Source organism: Anopheles ziemanni, chromosome 2, assembly GCF_943734765.1.
Source record: "Anopheles ziemanni chromosome 2, idAnoZiCoDA_A2_x.2, whole genome shotgun sequence".
In the NCBI taxonomy this organism is placed as follows: domain Eukaryota; kingdom Metazoa; phylum Arthropoda; class Insecta; order Diptera; family Culicidae; genus Anopheles; species Anopheles ziemanni.
In genome coordinates, this window is record NC_080705.1 from 62,467,518 (window position 1) to 62,490,502 (window position 22,985).

The 22,985-nt window shown below is 44.6% G+C and overlaps 1 protein-coding gene across 1 annotated transcript in view; it reads right to left on the reverse strand.

Moving 5' to 3' along the window:
* Positions 1 to 302: 302 nt before the first annotated feature.
* Positions 303 to 22,985, reverse strand: part of LOC131291518 (protein vein) — a 28,120-nt gene continuing 5,437 nt past the window's right edge. Inside the window, exons 2-5 of the mRNA XM_058320722.1 lie at positions 1,751 to 1,919; positions 1,508 to 1,635; positions 1,288 to 1,402; positions 303 to 420 (exon numbers count right to left, since the gene is read on the reverse strand). Of these exons, the coding sequence (XP_058176705.1) occupies positions 303 to 420; positions 1,288 to 1,402; positions 1,508 to 1,635; positions 1,751 to 1,919 (530 nt within the window). The remainder of the gene's footprint in view (positions 421 to 1,287; positions 1,403 to 1,507; positions 1,636 to 1,750; positions 1,920 to 22,985) is intronic.

Sequence of the window (22,985 nt, forward strand, 5' to 3'; positions counted from 1 at the left end):
AGACACCGATGGAAAACTAGTGCTGGTCCTCCACAAATCTGGCTCGTTTCAGTGCTAGGGGTTTTGTGTTTTGTGCTCCAGCTTCCAAGACACCCCGCTATTGCATTTCGGGCCTGTTTCTATTATTTTCTTGGGCGCTATCAAGCAGACCTGCCCTTCAACTCAACGCTTATTGTGCTCATGTGCTGCCATTTGTTTTTTTTTTTAGCAAACTGCCCGAAGTGCAGCAGTGGTTAATGGTCTAACGATTGTTGTTGTTTTTTTTTGTTGATTTTTTGGTGTTATAAAGCCTAGGGGTTGTTTTAGCAATAATAACCTGCGTATCGCTGTGATGTACAGTCTTGCTGCTTATTCGACGAAGTCGGCTGGAAGTTGCTGTCCTTGCTTTCGCACCGCAGACCAGAGAATCCAACCGGACACCTGAAAATGAAGGAGAGGTCGAAAGAAAGGAAACGTTGTTGGTGAAATTGGCAATCAGCTAGGGGATTGGTTGGAATTAACAATCCTTGTTCAGCAAGGCCCAGTATATGATTTCCTAAGTCCTTTTTTATAACATGTTGTATGCAAAATTTATTCATTCCAATGTGGAATGAATACTAACATGATTGAAGTATACTTTTAAATTATTATAATTAGGCCTCGAAATCCAGAGCTTGGAAGAATTTTCTATAAATGAATTGGAATTGTGCTATAAATATATGAGATTTGCCATAAAAAAACATCTTTGTTAGGTCAGTCTCCAGGTTAGTCTAACCCCAAAAAAGATTGAAATATTACGGATTCTAGAGATGTAAGTTCGAGCTCGAAAGATTTTCAAGTTCATACTTGACTTTACCAACGTTAATCAACACGATCAACTGGCAAACCGCTGTAAGATACCTATTAATTTACCATTTTTGTTTGATTTTCGTATTTTAGCCTTTGGAAACGGGGTAATTGAGGGAACGGTAAGTTTGAACCCACGATACAGGACATGAGAGAGCGATCGATCTACATACTGAAGTGCGAAACTTTAAATTTAAATCAAATAAAGATCATTCATATACATGTAAATTGAAAATAATACTCTTCTGCTTTGAAAGTAATCAATACTATACAGTAATGGAAGTGTAAAAAAAGCTGCATCAAGCCACACTTTTTAAGTAGTAAGGAGTACATCAAACAACAGTCTCAAGTGATTGGGTCACTTAGCTATGGTGGGTTTACAACGGCGTTACCCGATGATCGTGTCAAAAATGTTTTCTTAGTGTTTTTCTGATAGAAAAAGGTATGCATTGGGATATTTACGAGCACCCCAGTTCGCCGAGGCTGTCGAAGTCGTGGCACGTTCCGCCGTTGTGACAGAAGACCTCCCGGTGGCTGTCCGTGCAGGTCCGCCAGTAGCCGGTCGGGGCGGCTAGTTCTGTAAAAAGGGAAAGAGATAGAGAGATAGAAAGAATGGTCGAGGGTAGGGTTAAAAATGGTAAGTCGCGTGTTAAGTGTTGAGCCTGACCCGGGGTTGACTTACTTGGTAAGGTAATTTTAACGTGCGTCGAGTTGAACGCGGACGAATTGTTGTATCTATTTTTGGCCCGACACTCGTACTCTCCAGAATCGGCCGCACTGGTGTTGAAGATGATCAGCTCGGACCGTTTTCTGCACAAAAAAAAAAAAAAAAAATGGGGGCGAAAAGAAAAATGGCAAATCCCGCGGTTAAAAAGTGGGTGGCGACCGACGGTTTGGAGGGGTTGGTTGGGTGTTTAACACTTACTTGAGATGCACTTGTGCGTACTTGGTGGCGTTTCGGTTGATCAGCCGCTTATCTTTAAACCAGGCAACCTTCGGCGGCGGCTGGCCACCGACCCGACACACCAGCTTCACCCGCTTGCCCTCGACGCGCGTCACGTTCGGTGTGATGGAGTGGATTACTGGCCGGGTACCTGAAGAGAGGAAGAAGGGGGAAAAAGTCATGAAATTCTCTGTGAATAAAAACGTCAGCGTTTTAGTGCTAGGAGTTGGCGAGAACTCTTAGTTGAATATTTGTTTACTAGACAAGCCGGTTTTTCGTTTACTTTTCCGGCAAACCAACACACCACCCGGCCATCGGTCGTTTCCTGTCTACCCTGCGGGGAGAGATGGGAGAAACGGCGAGGTGTGTGGAAATTTGCACCACACTTCGGGGCCATGTTCGAAAAGCGATAAATTCGTCCGGTGGCCACACACGTACCCGGGTAGCAGCATCAGCAGCTGTTCTTCACTTTTGGAAAGAAACCTCTCCTGCTAAGAAAGCAGAAGGGAACAGCTTTACTGAGCAGCAGCTGCTGCAGCTCCTCTCTATTGGTCCACGACCAGGTTTTTATTTTGCCCGCTAGGTGGTTTTTCCTGCCAACGTGTGTTTTTTCCTCCCCCCCCCCCCTGCCTCCCTCCCTACGATTTTCACCAAGTCCATTTTTACGGCCTCTTCAGCATGTGTGGAAAAATAGAAAACACACCCTGGGAACATGCGAAATTTGATGAGGTTTTTGAACTGGCCGGACAGTGAGTGAGCTCTATGATCTGGATCGGTGGAGGGGAGGCGCGTGCGCACAACGGCCATGTCCCACCTTGTTCCACCCCCAAACGCCACCGACTAGGTTGGGGCCCGCTGATCGAGGACCTCCCAGTGCAGAGCTGTTAAATGGCTTGTTGGAGGAAGGAAGGCGGCTGGGTGTGGTTCACTGGTTCATTGGATGTTGATTTATGGACGCCCAGATCCGGGACGCCGGTAGCGAGCGGTTGTTAACGCCCAGCGGCAGGTTTTGCGTATAAGAACCCCGTCCAATCTTACCTGTGTCATTTGATTTTTGTCTAGAGGGACGCTGATGTGGTGCGACTTGAGATCAGAGGAAAATCGTTTTTTGCGCCATCTTGTACACATTTCTGGTAAAGTTTGTTGGTAAACTATTATCTCCATGCCATGGATGTACCTCGCGGCATATACCTTAGGACTCCGGTATTTACTATATAACACGTGTTGCTGATGTGGAAAGACACCGATTGGGACAAACAATGACATTGAGCACAAGACTTAGTCTGTGTGAGACTTGTGGACAACGCGGATAAGTACAAATCTGTTACCAAACTCCGTATCATGTTTCTCTTTCGAGTACCCCCCCCCCCCCACCCATCGAAACATCTCGAAAGTCCCAGTGCCTCATTGCAGCCGACACGGTTTCGAAGCCACATCATCCTCCTCGGGTACCTTTGTCACCCCCCAAAGGTACACCTGTGTCAACGGTGATGTCATGGGACTTTCCAGTACATCAGCGCGATTGGGCCTCCCCCAGTTTCCTATATAAGCCGCCCTCTTTCCGGGACCGGCCTGACAATCGTCGACGTTCAGTAAAAACGCCAATCTTTGCCAAGATGTCTCAGGAACTGATCATTTTCGTAGCCGCCGTCATCTCGATGATCGGCGCAGCGGCCGACTACTGGCCCTGCCTGAACAATTAAGCTGCACGGATCTAGCCCGCTCACCATCTACTTCTACCAAGGCCCTAACCATCGGCACCGCTGACCCCGCTCAAGGATGAACATAGTTACGTACCACTGATTGAACCTATCGTAGACATGAACATCGTCTAATAAAAAAGCAATAGCACGTAAAGTTGGTTGAATTGGTACCGTGTGTTTGTCTGTATTTTCCGAGTGTATGCGTGTGTGTGAGTAATGGTCGTGGGGCAAAGGAATTACTAGTCAATATCACAGCCGATCAGATCCTGAACAAGGAAAGTTCTGACTTTGGGGAATGTTTCAGATTTGAAGCCTATTTCAAACGAACTTCAGTGGAGGATGTTGTATCAAGACCTGACATTTCGATGAATTGGGAAGTTGAACAGTTCTACATAACAGTTCTACCGCAGTTTTAGGTAGAATTAAACCAAGTTAGATATCGGAGGGTTACTCACGGTTATTCGGTTGTTAACGGTTGTTCATAAAGATTGTTACTGGGGGCTTCATTTGTACTTCGTGATAACTAAAGAGGACTTTACGAGCTGGAAGGTCATTTGACCAACCGAAATTGCAGACAGACAGTGAGATGGCCGTACAGTCAAGTAGCGATTGATCCTTTGTCGATCCTTTCATATAGAGCCTCACAAATCCTCCAACACATCTTTTATTTCTTCCACAAGCGTAAGTAGGCGTTGCGTCAGTTTTCGACCAAGTTCGATTCCTCGGAGGTACAATGTAAAAATTAAGTGAAAACTCGAAGAGCTGGAGATACTTTACTTCCGGGCTTACAACTTTGAAACTGAGTAGGATTGATCAATGCTATATTATATTCCTCCTCTGAGCCTGATCCTCTTGTTGATCAGTCAGTTGTGAGCTATTTTCAGGTGTCGCTCGAAGAGCGAAAGACTATTCAGTTTCCCACTCTGCGATTACCTGTTATCGCGTTAAACTTTTGGGCCGTTTCGATTACAAAATTAAACCTGTAAACCCATTTCCACCGCTCCTATCCCAACTGCATACTGGGGGTTTCTTCCGCTTTTCCAATGTTTTGGGCGGACTTTTGTGGCGTTGCAGTGCCAACGAAATTGGATGCTCGGCTTAAGTTCAGCCACGTCGGCATGCCGTACGGTGGGCAAAGGGGGAAGGGTGGGTACCTTTGTGAATATATGCGGAGACCAGTGCGGTCGGATTCTCTACCCCTCTCCCCGGTTCGCCCTTCCTTTTCATCGCTTTGGTTCCGACGCGATCGACAGGGGAATAATGTGCGCAGACCCCGAAAGCGGGAGCGCGAAGGACGATGGCGACGACGGTGATCAAATAAACAAATCATTGTTTGCAAATCGCAAACAGACACACTCCGGCACGGGCGCGGAGCATGGACGGTGTTTGTCGGCAACGGCTTCGCGGTAGCGGCGGGACGAGAATCTGCCAAAACCATCCATGGTGGCGGCCAATGTTGGCCCGGTGCTGCCACTCGCCCCCGACGCCCTCCATCGCACCTCCCCCTCTCCCCCCCCCCTCCACCCATCACTTCCTCATCACCGTTTGCCGCCGCCGAGATTGATCGATTTCAATCTATATTCTTTCCAGTTTGGGAATTTTTATTATGCTTGCAGTTTTATTTCACCACACTCCTTCGGCGGTGTGCGTTTATTTATAAGTTGTTTCGAACATTGTTTTTTTTTAACTCTTCGTTGCTGCTGCTGTTTTCTGCTTCACGAATATTACTTTTCCTCTTCTTCGTGGTTGTTTTTGGAGGATTGGAGATTTTTAAACTCATCGAAAAAAAAACAATTTGAGTTTGCGATTTTTTTCGGCCCCCCCAAACCCTCCCCCCCTCCCCTTCTTGATTCTTTTCTATTTGTTGAATTGTTGAATTTTAAAACTGCCTCACCCCTGCCCCGATCACCATCGTTCGCATGGTTAGTTGCGTTTTGATGCTTATTTATTTCATTTTAAGTACGCCGACGCAGCCACGTTTGCAAGTTTGGCACTCCGGTTCGGTTGCATGTCCGGCCGGACGCACCACAGAAGTCTGAACCGTTTGTTTATTTATTTATAAAAATATAAAAATAAAATTAAAAAAAAACAGCGAGTTGCACTTTTATTACTGCACCCAAAAGTCGGCGGGCGTTGGTGGAGATGAATCGATGTGTTTACAGACATACTGGAGCTGAGCAGAATGGTACCCTTCAATTATTGGCAACAATTTTTGGAATTTGTTAATTGTTATTTGCAACACCTTGCACAGATATTAGTACATCGTCCACTTTTTTTTCAAAATAAAAAAACAATCATGAAAGTATTTCCAACGCCATTATGGCACCTTCCTCCGATTGCATATAAATAGGTGCATACAATGTAAGGCCGCGTCATTTGAAGCCATCACCGTAAGCGTGCATTCGCCAAGTGCACGCGCTTCCCGCTGAAAATAGCATCCGTGGGACAGGTGGGACGCATCTCGATTGTCTGGCCTCAGCCCGGAGGAGGTTCATCCCGGACCGGCAACGCCCCGACCGTGGTTGAGCAATCCAGATGGAAGGGAACAAGGTGGCGAGAGAGGGGAAAACCCAACAGCCCCAAAAACGAGAACGAGAACACGCAATATGGATGACAACTCTAAAAGAACAACGTGCAGCGGCGCCCGTACGGTGAAAATGCATTTCGGTATGGTACACCGCAGCGACCGATATCGATTTCACATCGGTGACATCGGCGAGACAAGATGTGGCCCGTCCGAACGCTGTTCACGCTGATGATGGCGATGATGGTGATGCTGATGGAAAGCCATACGATCCGATCTGCTTCCACTCCGAGAACGGTGGGTGATATTTGTTTTATCTCGTTTTTTATCCATCTCCGAAAAAGGCACAACCCGGCGTTCACCCGGTCTCTACATTCTCGCTTGCGGCTTGGTCTCTGCATGGTCGTGCGCATACCTTACGGCGTTCTAGCAACGGAACGAACTCTGGACTGAAAGTTAAATTTCCACTTTTGTGTCTATTGTTTTCGTATTCACCTTCGCATGAGTTGGCAATTAGTTTACTCAAACTGTAGAGAATACCTTAATAATATCTAAACCCCTCCAAACTGTGGTAAATACCAATTTGCCCTATTTGTTTTAAAAATGAGCGTTCAATTTCGAAATTATTTTAGAGTTCACTCTAAAAAAGCAATACTTTTTTAGTTTTTATCACATTTGAAAAGTTCAATAGTTTTACTGCAGGTTTCTTTCACCCACCCTTCAAAGCAGAAACCCGTATTTGTCCTAAATTATGTAATTTGTTCGCCCGTGTTCGAAACTGGTTGTGAAAGAAATACAAAACCAAACTAAACGTAATACTGGTTTTTAGAAACTGCATCAAAGGGCCGTGACAAGAATTGATATTGAACATCATAAAGGTGATTTAGACTGTAACGCGATGCGAAGCGCTAGACCCGAAATGCACGATCGCGATCTAACGGACTCTACACGGTGTTTCCTTGGACCAGGCTGTCGCGCGCAGAAGATTAAAAGCTGAATGAATTTGTTGAATTTTCCGAACATCCGTATTTTCGCTCTGCTCTATCGCGTTGAACGATCGCCCGCGCGGAAATGTCATTGGCCCGTCAAACAGGAAGGCGCCCCGGGTTAGGAAACACTGCCAAACACTGTCGGGTCCTCCTCTCGGCCGTGCTCAATGATGTGCCCGTCTGGCGTACGGCTCTTACGAAGTGCCCAGTGACGCCAGTTACCGTCTCCAGACAGGGCTACTGACGGCGGTAGGGACAAACGAGGATCGCCTGGGGGTGGATGGATGTCCTCGGGGCGGAAGCCACTTTGGCAGCGGTTCAAGTCGTCGTCGTAGTCATTCATATCCCGCACTCGTACTATATTGAGCGGTTCTATTTTAGTGCGAAACCAGTAGGTGGAAATACAGAACAGGAAAAAGGGTAAAACCGTCGAGGAGAACTGCACGTCGTCGTCGAGGACCAACGAGGATCGACGCTAGACGTCTGCAAATGCTTTAACGAAATTAGTCATTACCTGCCCAGTCAATGAACAGGTCGGAAGTGGCACGTACAAGGGATAGAAAAATAGTTGGCCCCAGTTCTTGGCAATTGCGACTGAGGAGAAAAAAGGTGGCAGACCGTAAAATGTCTCCATTGGATGCCCGGAACAGTGCACCCGCCCGAATTACGGTGCATTTGATTTTGATGGTTAAACAAACACAAAACTAGAGTTGTGTATTTCAGATTCAGATTCATGAATCTGAATGAATCTTTCAACAAAATTAATGAATCTGAATCGCTGAACGAAAGATTCATGAATCTTTGGGGATTCATGAAGATTCATGAATCTCTCGGGATTCATGAATCTCTCAGGATTCATGAATCTCTCAGGATTCATGAATCTCTCGGGATTCATGAATCTCTCGGGATTCATGAATCTCTCGGGATTCATGAATCTCTCGGGATTCATGAATCTCTCGGGATTCATGAATCTCTCGGGATTCATGAATCTCTCGGTATTAATGAATCTTCATTGACTAATGAATCTTCATTGATTTATGAATCCTTAGGGATAGGAATCTTTAGGGAACAGCAAAGCGCGATAGAGGTAGGGGAGTTTTGGGAAATATATATTACATTTGAGCACAAATTCGGCCCAAAAAGTTGGTTGAATTTTGGCATATTTGTTTAGTTACGTATTTCATTCAACCTTGGTTAGTTTGGCGCAAAAGAAATTCACTGAGAAAACAAACTAAAACAGACAACGACGATGTTTTGCCCCACCGTAGGAGGTATATATTTTCCCATCATCTCCTATTTTAATTAAGTGCACCCGGTTGACAAAAATTCAATTTTTTTGCAGCTGTCATGTAGTAACAGCAAGTTTTTCCATGGCAGATTGCTGGGACTCTTGCTGGAACTACATGATAGCAGTAAAAATTTAAATTTCTGTCAACCGGCCAGTTTGTTTTCGTTTCGGCACCGGAAGAAACGTTGGAAATATCAATTAAAACGGAGTTTTATAACTGAACTACATTTCAGAAGAGTAGAAATAAGTAGTAAAACAAAAACTCCGATGTTTCGTGGAGAATATTGCTCGTTTTGTTCGCGTTTGTGTTTCGGTTTGTCTACATTTTGTCCAGTTGTCGGTTTGTTTACGTTTTGAATTGACATTTGACAAGAGCTAAAGCGACGTCGCGTTTTTCGCGAGCTAATTTACCAAACTTAAAATTTCGAATCTTCCCGACGTCTAGATAAAAAGTTATTTGGTCTGAAGTACAGGAAAACGGAATCTCCCATACAAAATGTATGGACTACCCGGGTAGTCCGGTTGAACGTTTGAGGGGTATCAACCGAAAAACTTGAATAAAAATTATTTAAATTCCTTGGAAATTTTTTTTTCTTTAAACGACATCTCGTAGATAAACTTCTATTCTATCCAATGAGGTCTTAACATTTCGAAAAAGTTACTTGTAGATCACATTGTTCTATAGGAACCCAAAAAAAGGCTCAAAATCGATGACAAAAAAGTATTCGTACACCCGACTTTCTTGACCAAAAACACCGGTTTGGTGAGGTTCTAGTAGTCAAAATATCAGCCTAGTCATTATTTAGAGTTATCAAGTGTCTAAAAGTATGGCGGCAACAATTTTATATCTATTATTTTTATATTTTAACGTGAAATGGCCGGTGAAACTAGGCAAACAGCTGCAACCGATAGAGAACTATCTTTTTCTTGTGATGTAAAGGGAACCTAACTTGGCAAGTTTATGAACCCTGTGAAAAATCTCATGCTAAGTCTCAGGAACTTATAATTCGTCGAATTAACCAGGATGCAACTAGACTAAACCCTGCAAACAGACACCTTTCGTGGTTACTCAATCGCTATGGGAGGGTGATTGCTCGAAAAGCTATTAAGTTCTCCATACTTCGAGTCCTCAAACATGACGAACGAAGTGTCTAGTGCATCAATCATATGATTTGGATTTCAACTCTTAAGAAGGTTTTTTGTAAATAACAATTACATTGCATTATTGTAAGTTGCAAACTTGTCATTTCCTAGGAAAGAATAAGAAAGACTGGGGATTTGCAAATCGCTGTATTTTGATGCCATTGGCGTGTAGGCTCAGTGTTTTATACACTATATACAGACAAAATTAAACAAATTTTGGCCAAAAAACGAGTAACAATAGACACCAGACGTCGAACTCAACCATCATTACGAGCAACGTTGTTCCAACTATAAAACACAGTAGTTGAGAGTTTGTGTTATGGTGTTCCATTAAGACCATTAATCGAACTGGAAATATTGAATTAAATATGAATCATCTGTGGGACATAGTCTACTTCGCCCATTTTGTCACTTCGACAAGCCATGGCTAGGTTAAATTTTAAATGTTCAATAATATGCTCTCTGAGTAAAATAACGATCCCAAGAATAGACCATGTATTGTCCAAGAATTATCACTTTATGAGACCGTACAAGTGTTGACGATACTCCTAAAGTCTCCGGAATCGATCTCTGTACAACATTTGTCGAAAGACGCCTAGATTTACCATGAACGGGACATTATCTTGATCTTAGTAGACCCCTTTAGAAACATTATAGAAATCGGGTCAAATTTCCAGCATCTTTCGAAAAAAAAACTTGTAGAAATGATGCCTTGGCAATTGCTGGCCATTATTGAGGCAAGTGGCATTGATTGTAACATATTGGCACATCAGGTACCGATAGCACATCATCAATACTCATCGTGTACGGATACTTTTTTGTCATCGATTTTGAGCCTTTTTTATGGTTTCTATAGAACAAAGTGACCTACAAGTAACTTTTTCGAAATGTTAAGACCTCATTGGATAGAATAGAAGTTTATGTACGATATGTCGTTTAAATGGTTGTCCTAGGTCACGTAGTCGCTGAGATAACTAGGCTTGAAGTTGAAATTGATGACTGTACGGATACTTTCTTGTCAGACTGTACCTCCTACGGTGGGGCAAAGCATCGTCGTTGTCTGTTTTAGTTTGTTCCCTTAAGATTCCTATCCCTAAGGATTCATTAATCAATGAAGATTCATGAATCTTTCAATGAAGATTCATGAAGATTCATGAATCTGAAGATTCATGAATCCCGAAAGATTCATGAATCCCGAGAGATTCATGAATCCCAAGAGATTCATGAATCCCGAGAGATTCATGAATCCTGAGAGATTCATGAATCCCAAGAGATTCATGAATCCCGAGAGATTCATGAATCCTGAGAGATTCATGAATCCCAAGAGATTCATGAATCCCGAGAGATTCATGAATGATTCTGAATGAATCTTCCGTAAAAGATTCATGTGAATGAATCTCGTCGAAAGATTCATATGACCCAACACTACACAAAACCTTTGCCGAACCGGAGTTTTCTAGCACATAGCTCCGATTAAGCGGTCCTTGGATTACGCTCTGGAAAGGGGTTCACTTTGCGTATGGGTGGACGTGAATCGAAAACACGAAACCCCGACGCTAGGAGGTGTCACACATGGACTCAGTGGACCGCCGACGTGCGCCGTGTTAAAGACCTGGGTGTTGGGGAACAAAAATAAAACCAATTATGCGCCGTCTGCACTGGGATGGATGATGAATTTGGGGAAGGAACCAACACACACAACAGACACACCGACCCAAAGAAAACCGTCCATCCTGCCTCCTCTTCTCCGTTCTTCCCGGACAGTCAACGGGTGGCAGTTATTATGCCGTAGTGGCAGCAGCTCTCCTGGATGGGGCCGAATTGGAGATGGATGGCTGTCTATTTTTGTGATTTATGAACCGAAAGTACCGTCTCGTGCGTGCGTGCGTACGCGTGCGGCCATGCGTCTATTCCGCCGTAGTAAGTCCGCCCGAAGAAACGCTGTTGTACTCCACGCACGCAGACTAGTCCTGCGAGCGAGAAGTAGACCGGGAAAGTATGGTCTTGGGATATTTATTCGACTCTTTCACCGCAGTTTTCCCTCGAGTCTTAAACTACTCCGTAGAGGATGGCCAAGAAAAACACCGGCCACGTAAGTACCCCGCTTCTTTCTTGTGCCTGAGATGAAACGTAACGTTGGGCCACCGCCTCCCCCGTGCCCTTCATGTCAAGAACTGTCTCGTGTTTTTTCTTTTATTTTTCATGTAGTAGAAGAGAAGAAAAGTTTAAACAAACTAGTGTACCATCGGTAATGGTTGTTATTGGAGCAAATATTGACCCTCCATCAATAAATTTCCAATAAACATGTAACCGTATATCTCGGCCGGCCAGATGCACCCTGGGACTACTCTTCCCTTGGGGGAATGCAATTTCGTCCACAAATCTTCGTAGACAGACAGAGACAGAGAGAGAGAGAGAGGGAGGTATATAGGGTGCGATTTCGGGTGGAAAACTCAGATCCAGGATAGACGGGGACACAATACGAACGGCGTGACGTATTTGCGACTAAGTGTCTACGCAACGTGCGTCAGTTCACACCCAAACGGGAAAGGAAACGCAAATGATGGTTCTCAATGAAACCCACGCAAAATAACAAAAAAAAAAAAAACCCCGCCAGCAGGAATCCTTCTGAGGGGGCGAAACTGAAAAACAACGTCCCGTGCGTAGGGCATAAGGAATTAGTCGTCCAACGTTTTGAGGATCACGAAAACCAGATTTTGGTAGATCGTCTACTGCGTAGGCTTAGGAGCACGCCAACGCTGGGTGCTCCACTAAATACGGCAGGCCGAGAGCCCTTGACCGAAGCTGGCGGTACGTGGTGGTCCGGTAATTAGTGACAAATTGGCAGATTGACAACTGTCAATCCGCACGCACCGCTCGAGACGTTGCAGCGATCGCTCTCGGGTAGTACACGCCTGAGTGATCGTCATCCGCGTTCAAGATCTCCAATGTCGGTCCCGTTGAACAATGGTCGATATTGATTCGGACTGCGGTAAAAGCCGAACACAAGTGCACACATTGCGAATGGTTGTGTTCGCCCCGTCAGTGTCAAACTGAGGCGAATAAACCCGCCGTCCGTCTGGTGTTTCGATTGCTCGCTTATGATCGCTGCAATCCTAGGTGACACGATCGTAACACCATCGGTAGGAACTGCCGCAGGGGTCTGCGGTTGGTCCGTGCCCGGATGGTGCAGATGCCGATGCCTGGATGCATCGTCTGCTTGATTCGACCGCTCGAACTCACCCGGTGCCATCATCGTCCATCATCAAAGGGTTGCGGGCGTGCCAGGTTTCTGCATTAGCAATTAAATGAAACCTCACACCACTCGTTGGTGTTTCCTACCCCTTCACACCCTTTAGGAGAGGGGCAGGGGGTGGGGGGTTGGTTGGTCATATCTTAGCACCCCCGCGAGCGTTTCGTCGATTTCGATGCGTTTGAAGTCATGCGCAAGACGCATTTGCCGATGGCCACATGTATGTGCGAACGTGCCTGGTGGCGCGTCATTCTGCAGCAAGCTTCGGTAAGATTTTTGCCAGATTTTTCCCGACAGCGTTAAGCAGTCGTGGTTTGAACTTCGAGTGTTCGAGCGTCACTGCTTAAGCGCGGTAATTAACGCCGCCGCGTGCGCCGTGTTGCGGGCGGGGAATGATGATAGGAAGATCCGAGCGATTGTTGATGTGAAGATACAGCAAATGATGATGATGATGATGGTGGTAGCCAAACATGCGATTCGTTGTATTAATATGTCGACCAGTGAAGTCAAATCAAATGTGCACAATCCTGTAGTGAAATCATCCGGAAGAACAAAATTTGTATGTCTCCCAACGGAGTGAATCAGGCGAATTTCTTAATACAATTAGAATACAATGCTATCAACTATTTTCGTAAAGATACACATCTTTTGTGAAGTCACAGTTGCGAGGGGATACAGTTCACACTTGATTTTTTTATTACACAAACATCTGCTCCAGAATTGGTTCGGAATTAATTGAATAAAAGGCTGAAGTTGTAAATTATACGTCACATTGATTTAGTCCATTAGATCGATTTAAAATAGATAAATTGCGATGAAGTCAGTAATTGTTTCATGTTTCTTGTTCTTGAATCAAAATGAAAGGTAAGAGCTGTCAAATCAACAGCGAGATGAAACATGTTAGATATTGAAATGTGGCTTTGTAGAACGGTAATGTTGCCATGCCATCGGTGATGCGTTGTTGTCAGTGTGAAGCGCTACTTGTTAGATGAAACCTGGCACTTGTTAGTGTTTGGATGGGACTTTGGAATAAAAAGCCGGGAAATGCTGGAATATGTAATAATATGTGAAATATTGTGATAAGTTACATCATGTTGTCAGTTACATGACAAAACGCGCCACCATTAGTACCATTACACTACAAAATGAAAATAAATTAAAAAAAGCTTCTTTGGTTATAGAATAAACTTTAAGGAACAATATAAATAACAATTAGATGCAGTAAAAAGATGCAGGCCATTTCGGAAACATGCCGGCCATTCAGAAAGTACGAGAAAAATTTTGCAAATTACCCTATAAAATGAAAAGAAATTGAAAACCAAGCTTCTTAGGTAACAGACTGTAAAGTATCATAATAACAATCAGATTAAAAAAAAGAAAACATGCAGGCCATTTGGAAAGTACGAGAAAAATTCTTTGATTGAGTCGCTTCACACAAAATAAATGAGGTCGAAGATATGCGCTCACAGTAGGCTTGGCGAGCGTCCAAATGGACGGTTCAGGTCGATTTAATCATGCTGGCACTTTTCATTGACGACTGTGCTGGGGAAAAGGGTTCCATTGAATCCCGCCCGGGAGGAACAAACGCGAGCGGGAGGAACAAACGAATTTTGTCAACGTAGCTGTAATCGATGACGCGATTGGATGAAAAATTATGAATGGCCAGTCAAACGTAACCTTGTCGTACGATAGACTTTTTGGCAAGCGTTGGGGAAAAACCGAACTGTTTTGGGGATACAAAAGCGAAAAAAAAGTCACAAATTGAATCGTGTTGAACCTTTAAAAATACTGACTACCGGCGCACAAATGCAAACGGAAGGAACTATACCGTCTATGTCTGCAGTGCGTAGTGTGCTCAGCTTTCAGTTGCTCGAGTTGGATGGCCGGAAAAAATCGGACTGATTTTTCGTTTTTTGCTAACCCAGCCAAACACATTGGGAGTTAGTTTTTTTGTTTAGCGCGTACCATTGCTGTTCGGTTATTTCCTATTTTTTACCCCCCGATGTCCCATTGAAAAGTTTACACCAAACCGCAGCCCTCGAGGGCCGAGGTCGTGGCGTTGTGGGAAGGTAAAATAAAATTTCGAAAAATTGTTGCAAACTAGCAAAACAGAGCGCGACGCGGGCTGGCAGGAAAATTTCGCTACTTCAGGTTCTTTGTTATTTGTATTTACTTATATTGTTTTTTTCGGCAGTGTGCAAAAATTAAATCTCGTTCGGTTTTTTTTTGTACGGTGCGTGTGTGTGTTTTCTTGCTTTACTTTAGCCCGTCAACCAATCTACTACCCGCGCGCATATTTATGCTTCAAAAACCCCGAAAACCGGGATTCGCAAACCGCCTCACTGGGGTGGACCCATCCTCCCGCTCCATACCTGCGCCTCCCTCCGTCCTTTCCTCCCTCATTGCACTAATGACAGTGATTGAACGAGCGGCAACACCGCAAGAGTCGCCGGTTTTGTGGTGAGCCGAACCGAAACCGAGTGGAGTGTGAAAACAATGGCCAGCCGGTGGTCCCCGGAAGCTTCCGGGGCTAGGAACTAGCCGCGCAGGAAGCGAGATCAGCGAAAAAATGGCAAATCGCGATCGCAATCTTGACGTGCGCTTTTTTTCTCTCCCTCTCTTTCTCGCTATCTCCCGCTGCACGTTTTTGGCAAACGAAAACAAAGGAGCCGAACGAGCGAAAAAAAAAACTAAAACTAAAATAAAGAAAATTGCGGAAAAGTAGCGCAAGAATTAAGTCGATCGCATGGGCGCACAATACGTGACGGGAAGGAAGCAAAGTTCGTGTACTCCATCTCCCCGCGATGCGTTCACCCAAATCCCCCCAAGAGGAGCTTTAGGATGGGCTATGAGAAGTTCTATAAAATCACAAACACACCAATTGAGGCTGATTGTAGGCACTGAAAGTTCTTCCATATTACAATAAAAAGTGCTAAATTTAACAAACATGTGGTGGAATCGCATACGGAATCATCTAGTTTTATGCGAGGTATGTTTTGTTTTCACAATTTTCACTTCCAAAGAGACTTTCAAATTTAAATAGTATAATAAGCCGGTAAAGTTTTCTTAAGCTTTATTATGTTTGAAAGTTCAAATATCGGCTAGTAACGCCAACATGTCCTGCTAAAGAGGGCAAACCTTTAGACTGGCGAAACCTTATGTTTTACTGTGTGTCTTGAATTTAAATTAAATACAGTCGGACGTCGATTATCCGGGGCCGGATTAACCGGGGGGCGGATTATCCGGGGGTCTTGCAACTGACAACTGCACAACCGGGCTTAAATGTTTCCATGAATATTAGGTTGGTTCACAACATTTTGTAGCAATAATGTGTCAAATAAATTTTCTCTGATCGAAAATAGCAATAAAAATACCATAGGAAAATAATTCAAACATTTTTTATGATTAATCAACTAACTGGAACTGGTCAAAAGTGAACTAGCCGAGACTCAAACCAGGTATTATAAACGTATTTTAGTATATGTTCGATTATCCGTGGAATTCGGTTATCCGGGGACCTCTCGGTCCCGACACCCCCGGATAATCGACGTTCACCTGTAATTACCATTTGGTTAATAGTCAAGCATGGAATCTAATATTGTACGATCCATTTTATTTGCAGCTTTATCCCCTAGAGCGTGCAAAATGATGCTGTTCTAAGATCATCATTTAAGAATGGTAACTAATTCGCCAACTAATCCAGAGGTACTGCCGTTTGACTGTTACGATTCGAAAATCTGTGGCATCGCTTATTCCTAGTTTTTTTTTGTATGTTTACTGCTTGCCAACCAGGTCCGTGCACCATTTAAACGCTAAGCCTGTGTGCGTGTTTCTATTTTTTTATATTCTTCATCCACCGGGCAGTCATGGTGATTAGCGGCGCGCAAAACCAGCGTTACGTGACTACTTCCGGTCAGTGGCAGCCAGACGAAGCAGGCGGGCGAAGTTTGCAATTTTTGCCACCGCGAGAGCATCCGCCGCAACATTAATGACAAGCCGCTTTCCCGTGTCTCTGTGTCTCTCCCTCTCTGTCTCTCTCTCTCTCTTTCTGCCTTTCCCACCCAACTGACACACGGCGGCCAAACAAAAGGGATCACACCACGGCAAGATGGATCAACTTGTCTGTATCTTCGCGTTCGCTCCTCTTCGGTGCTACATTTGGCAAAACAATTTCGCAAACAATTGCAAACGAGCGGGAGCGGTCGGGTGACAGCCCGTGGTGATGTGGGGTGGAAGAATTGGCAAACTACTTGAGCCAAAACTCCCAGGAAATGTAGGGAACTAAAATCTGCGCCATCAGAAGGTTTGGTTGGCTGAGCGGGAAAACAAAAACAAAAAAGGTACTTTAAAACGCAACATAGCGGAACATGCGCCAGTGGCTTCACCGTTTCGCTCTATGATGCAAAACGCAACGAGAGGCTTAAAAATGAAAAATGTAACGCCGAATAAGAATCCAAAAGAAACCGCACATACACTATCTGCTGGTCCCATGGCGTCTGGCTCTGAAGGAAATGGCGCAAAGTTGGACACAATCCCACGAAAATGAAACGATCACCAACGTTCGCGAATTACAACCGAAACCTTCCGGGTGGACTCCGGGTGGTCCCGCTTCCGGTGTGGGTTCGTCGCACGCTAGGAACAGATTCAGATGCAACGGTTCGACTTCTTGGAGAAGTAAGAAGACATCATGCGATTGTAGGAACATTGGTGGCAGCTTAATCGTACCTTCTCGGTGGTTGTTCTCGAACGACAAGGCAGTCGTGAAAGAGAAGGTGCCGAGGATTATGTGCAAACGCTAACCTGGGCAGCAGCAGAATAGATAGAAAACTTTAAACCCAAAAGTCCGCCGACGAGAATGGAACGAATGGGAAATGGTGTTCGGTGCTTGTCATGAGAGGCTTTTACGTCCATGCGATTCTTGTAGTGCACCTGTGCGTGTGTGTAAGGCGGGTAGTTTTTCATTTTGGTCAATTGGCTCCCGTGCGAAAACCACGCGAAACTGCGCGCGCTGATCGTGCTTTGTGTCGCGATCAATGCATCCATTCCCAGGGCCAATTTCAATCAATCAATTCGCTACAACTCATTTAGAGAAAAACAAACCTGAGAGACCAAAATCAATCAGGGATTCAACATTTTCGGTTGGTTTTAAATTTGATTCACGCTGGAGAAACGAGAAAACCCGTATGGCGAAGTCAGTTTACAGTTTACAATCCCAATCAGGCTACTGAATTTTTATTCATTTCAGTGTGTGTGTTTTTTACAAATTCTAATATATTATGAGAAACTAAGAAATATTACATAATATATTTCTTTAAAATAAAGAAAGGAAAGGAGTGAAATTAAGAGATGTAAAAGCACAACGCAAAGTAAAAACACGCACAGTACAATTTAAAATATTTTCTAATATTGCCCAAAGCTGAACTAACTACTTGTATAAAATTCATCATCGTAGAAAATTTTTAATAACTATTATAAAAGCATGAACTAAATAAATATTACGTCCAAGTGTCTATTTTTTGTGTGAATTCGAACATTTGGCATAAAATTAAGGATTAAAATAAATAAGTAGGCAAATTTCGTTATTCACTTTTAGTATCAAGGAAATTTTACGTATCTGATACTAAGTAGCTGAAAGAAACAAGCGAGGATGGACGCCAATGTCCGGAGAATATCCAGCTCCTAACGAAAGGATATCAAGCTGAAGTACCAAAGGAAATTAAAAAAAAAACGGTAAACCCTTACACACTGTTTCAATAAGCATGTAGAGCCATTACTCAGTAGCATTTGTTCGTCACAGAGAGTTTAATGAAAACCAAATACACCCAACTCTCAATTCATTCAGCCCCGAGCCTCTTCTTAACGAGATCTGATAATGGATAGATTTAGTTTATTGGGAAAATTTCTCTATAAATCTATCCTTTTTGCGTTGCTTTAGCTACTGGAGCAATTTAGAAAAAGAAGGTTTGTTTCCCGCAATCGCCGACCTTTGGGAATATCATTTTGGGGAACAAATGTAGTGCTAAAAGTAGCGCTCCGCAGGGAACACCCGAAATACCAACCACCCTTCGGGACCGCAACAAGCGAATCCGGTGTGCCTCTGGCTTTAATCTTCCTCAATTGCGCACAGCGGTGTTTGTTTGGACTGTTTCGGGTCGGTCTGTCTAGCCGTCGGTCGATTAACTCCGATGTTCGTGAATGTTTTGAGAATCCACCGGAGTTGGTTCTTTTCCTCCCCTTTCCGGTGGATTACCGAAATCGGAACCCTCATAGCTGGTGCGCAATGTCTGAGCATTGCCCTTGATTAAAACGTAACGGCGGGGTGGAGTTTTCATTTTTGTTCTATTTTGCCATTTGCCCCCCGTTTGACCCGCGAAGAGAGATATGCCCATTAGATCCTCAAAGAAAGCATCCACCCCGCCACCGATCGTATGCTTCCGCCCAGATTTCGTTTCATTTCGCAAACCATGTAGCGAAGATCGTTCCCCATTTCAATTCGCCGCTTCGCATCCATTAGGACCCTCCCAGCGATGACAGAGGCTCGCGTTTCATACACTTTTCACGTAGTAAGAAAAACAAAGTCGGGAATACAAACATTGCCAGACAGTATTTTTATCGCCAGTACCATCGGCCCCGCCGGTGGTACACGTCAGTCGCGAGAAAATTGCCGGCGAACTCGAAGTAATGTTTTCCTTCCCAGGCCGGCACCGGGCACGACGTTCGGACGCCGACGATCCTCGTCCCCCCCGCGACGGGGTTGTGCAGTGCAAATTATTGCGCCAGTTTGGCAAAACGAAACCCATTATCCGTTAGGGATAAATTCATCACTCGAGGTTTTTCCGTTTCGACACCAACTTTCCTCCATCATTTTGTGTCCCTCGCACCGGCAAGGGAAAAACCGCAGCAGACGTTTTGGGAGACGCAAAGGCCACGATCTTGTGTGTACCTTTTTTTTTTCTTTACGCTTGTGCAGCCTTTGTCCAACACTAATGTTGGTATGTTTTGGTTTTTTTCCTGACCGCTGCAGAGACTTTGAAGGTCACTTTGCGTCTAGGATGTGTCTACCGTCTGCAGTTTGGCGCTCGGTTTGCTTAACGGCAGCGCATAAAACGGCACGCCACTTGGAAAGTGTGTTTGTCTGTGCGTGTTTTTGTCTTTATCTGCACATTTTGCCCTAGTTAACTTTGTGTTTTGGGTTACACATTTTTATTTTTGAAATTTTACACAGTAAAACCAATGTTTTCCCCAACCACCATCAGTCGAGACACTTCGACGATGTATAAAATCATCTAAACCACCAAATTATAATACGGCTGGAGAAAGGAAAGGGATTTCAGTGTCTCTCAGCTCAAAGTTCGGTCGGTTTCGACGAGCCAATGCCATGACCTTTCTTTGCACGAGTGTTTTAAAATCTAGTTAAATAAAAATAGCGTTTCACGGAACCTTCACATGTTATTACGTACAGCAAACGAAGAGGCTCACGAAAAGGTCATCGAGTTGGTTAGTTTGCGTATTTTGTGAAGAGAAACAAGATGATTGTTGAAATACTTTACAAAGTGGCAATGACAATGGCATTGGTAAGTATGAAGGAAAATGTTGGATTTTTGTTTTTTACTAGTTGACATTGTCGCTTCCAACCTCCGCCTTACAATTTACGTACTGCGTGTTATATTGAGAACCTGTGCAGGATCTGTTTTTAAATTTTAAGCAATGCTTCACTCCCACAAACTCGAAACATGATCGAGTACTTCCGGTTGCGGTGGATTGGAAACAAACGGCTTACTGTTAGCTAATAACAAACTCCTCCCCCGCAGCTAAACAGTTCACCCTTCGCCGACTATAGGTGAACTCTACCCAAACTCCACGAGCGAACCTAGGATCTTTTCGCCCTCAGCAACGATCGCGTGTGTTTCCTGTTTTGGCTACTTCTCGCCCATGTGCACGGGAGGCGGTCGGGCGGTTTAAAAAACGCTGAAACATTTCGTCCGTCGAGTCCGCAGGTGGTCTCCGGGCAGGTGAAAAAAGCCGGCCAGAACCGACGGGCCGATCGATTAATCCAAGCCGTGCCCAAGCTGAACACACCCGGACACCGGATGCCAGCTTCGGACATTCCTTGATCCGTCCGCCAGGGTGTCCCGGTGCGGCGAAAGAAAAGCATAAGCGATAAACAAGTAAATAATGTCTATCGAGGCGCGGTGATACTGTTGGATGCTGGATGTGGCTGGGATAAGTGAAAAGAAAACTCACCGCGTGCACTGCGCGTGTGGTGGAAATAGTCTATCGGGCACCTTCATCCCCTCCCCCCCACCCCACTCTTTCTCCTGTCGATGATTTTCCGGCGCTCACTCGACGCCAGATTTTTTTCGAAAAAGTTCCTTCCTTCGGGGGAGGGGAAGGAACATTTTCCTTTGCCGAGTGCCAACTCAAAGGCCACTCGCCGGCAGTGCCGCCCCGGCGTGCCAACGGACACGTTCCAGATGCGGGTTCCGCCGATCGCATTGTATGGCCATGGCAACAGCTATTGCGTCAACGGTGTTTCTTTTCTAGTCGCAATTGGTTCGAAGGGGAAAATTTGCAGCGAATGTTGCAATAACACTTAGAATTGCCATTTTCTTTGAAGAGGTGCCTTAATTTCGACCTACGGATTGGTTTTCAAATTCATTATAATTGACTATCCAACTTTGATGTCCTCTTGTGTAACAGATCGAGAGAAGCTCCTTGTTTATCTTTGAAAGGCAATTATCTTTAATAAACGATTAAACACAACAAAGAAGAACAAAACATATGAAACATAGACAGAATCATTGGCTCTTACCTGTTGTTTATTTTAAATACATCTCGAATCTTTTCTAAGAAAATCAAATTGAGTTGAGTTCAGTACTCCTTAATTCGCATTCTTTAGCTACTTCTTTTGCGTAACGGCTTTGATTATGGGTGCCCATGAGATCTTTTCCTTTTGCATGCGTGATTATTCCGTATTCCAGAAAGTATACCGATCTGTGATACATCATCCCAGGTCAACAAAAGTGGAATTAATCAGAGCCTACTACAAGAAAATCCAATATGTATGCTTTCTGCTCTCGCTTGAACCAAAGTCTGCCGCGTGTGGTTACCAATTAAAAGAAAAAACATGTAAATACTGCCAAATATAACTACTGTGCCGATCATTGCATTCAAACGTTTTGCAACTAAGTCAGATATAAAAAGAACTGCAACATACAAATAAAACAAAACTTGGTCTCCGGATTTGGCTCCAAAATTTGTTAGGTTTATCAAACGGACTGTTTCGGTTAAACCATGATTCACCACAGACGATCGAATGCAAAAATAAACAATCGCGTGCAAATCTCCAAAACCGTTCGCTGGACGTGTGAAAAAGTCATCATAATGAAATTGATCACTTTGTAAGCGATCAGAGCAGTGCGAGGAATACTCGAGAGCGGGCAAAATCGCGTTTTAAATCGTTGTGCTCACTGTGATAATATTTTCTCGCAGGGTTTTTCTCCTGGGGAACTCATGGGCGCTCTTCAGGAGAGAATTTTGGCAGCCTCACATCTCGCGTTCACCTTGTTGATCTCCACAAGGCGCAATCTCACCTCGTTGCTCGCCGGGGTGAACGTTCACGATCGCGGTGATGAGTTATCTCACGCTTCAAATGTGTTCAAGTTCGCGCTGCTCACGTAGTTACCGCCGCAGACAAATTTGATCCGCCGATCATTCGATCATGATTTCGCGGTGTTCGATCTATTGTTGATTTTCCGCCGCGTCCACCGCCGATCGGTTCTTTCGTTCCGCTCCGTTGCGCCACCTACCGTGTATTGTGTTGCTTCACCGCGCTGTCAAACGACCGACCGTTCGGTCCGTTGACAGTTGCCACAGTAGGCGCTCGGATCGTGTCGTCCACACGCAGACGTTCGGAAAACTAAGAGGAAAGCGGAGGGGTGGGACGCACATCGAGATGGAACAGTCGGCAGACACATTACACCGCCGCCCACCCCTCCCCTTGGCCAACATGCTGCCACCTTCCCCGCTTAACCTCCTTTCGAGCGAGAACAAACGAGAGTCGAGCGCGTCGAGGCCCGTCGATGCAAAAATAAAAATTTGAACTCGTGAAAAAGATTTTATAATTAGTCAGCGCGCGGGTGAACGAGCGATGCGACTTTTTCGCCATGTACAACACGTTAACAAACGAACAAAAAAAAGAAACAAAACGAGCACGGGTGGACGCGCACATCACCACGCGCTTGGGGTTGGTCGGTTTTGGATCGGTTTGATCACTTTTTCCTCCAACAGCCACTCACCCCTCACTCAAAGCAATGC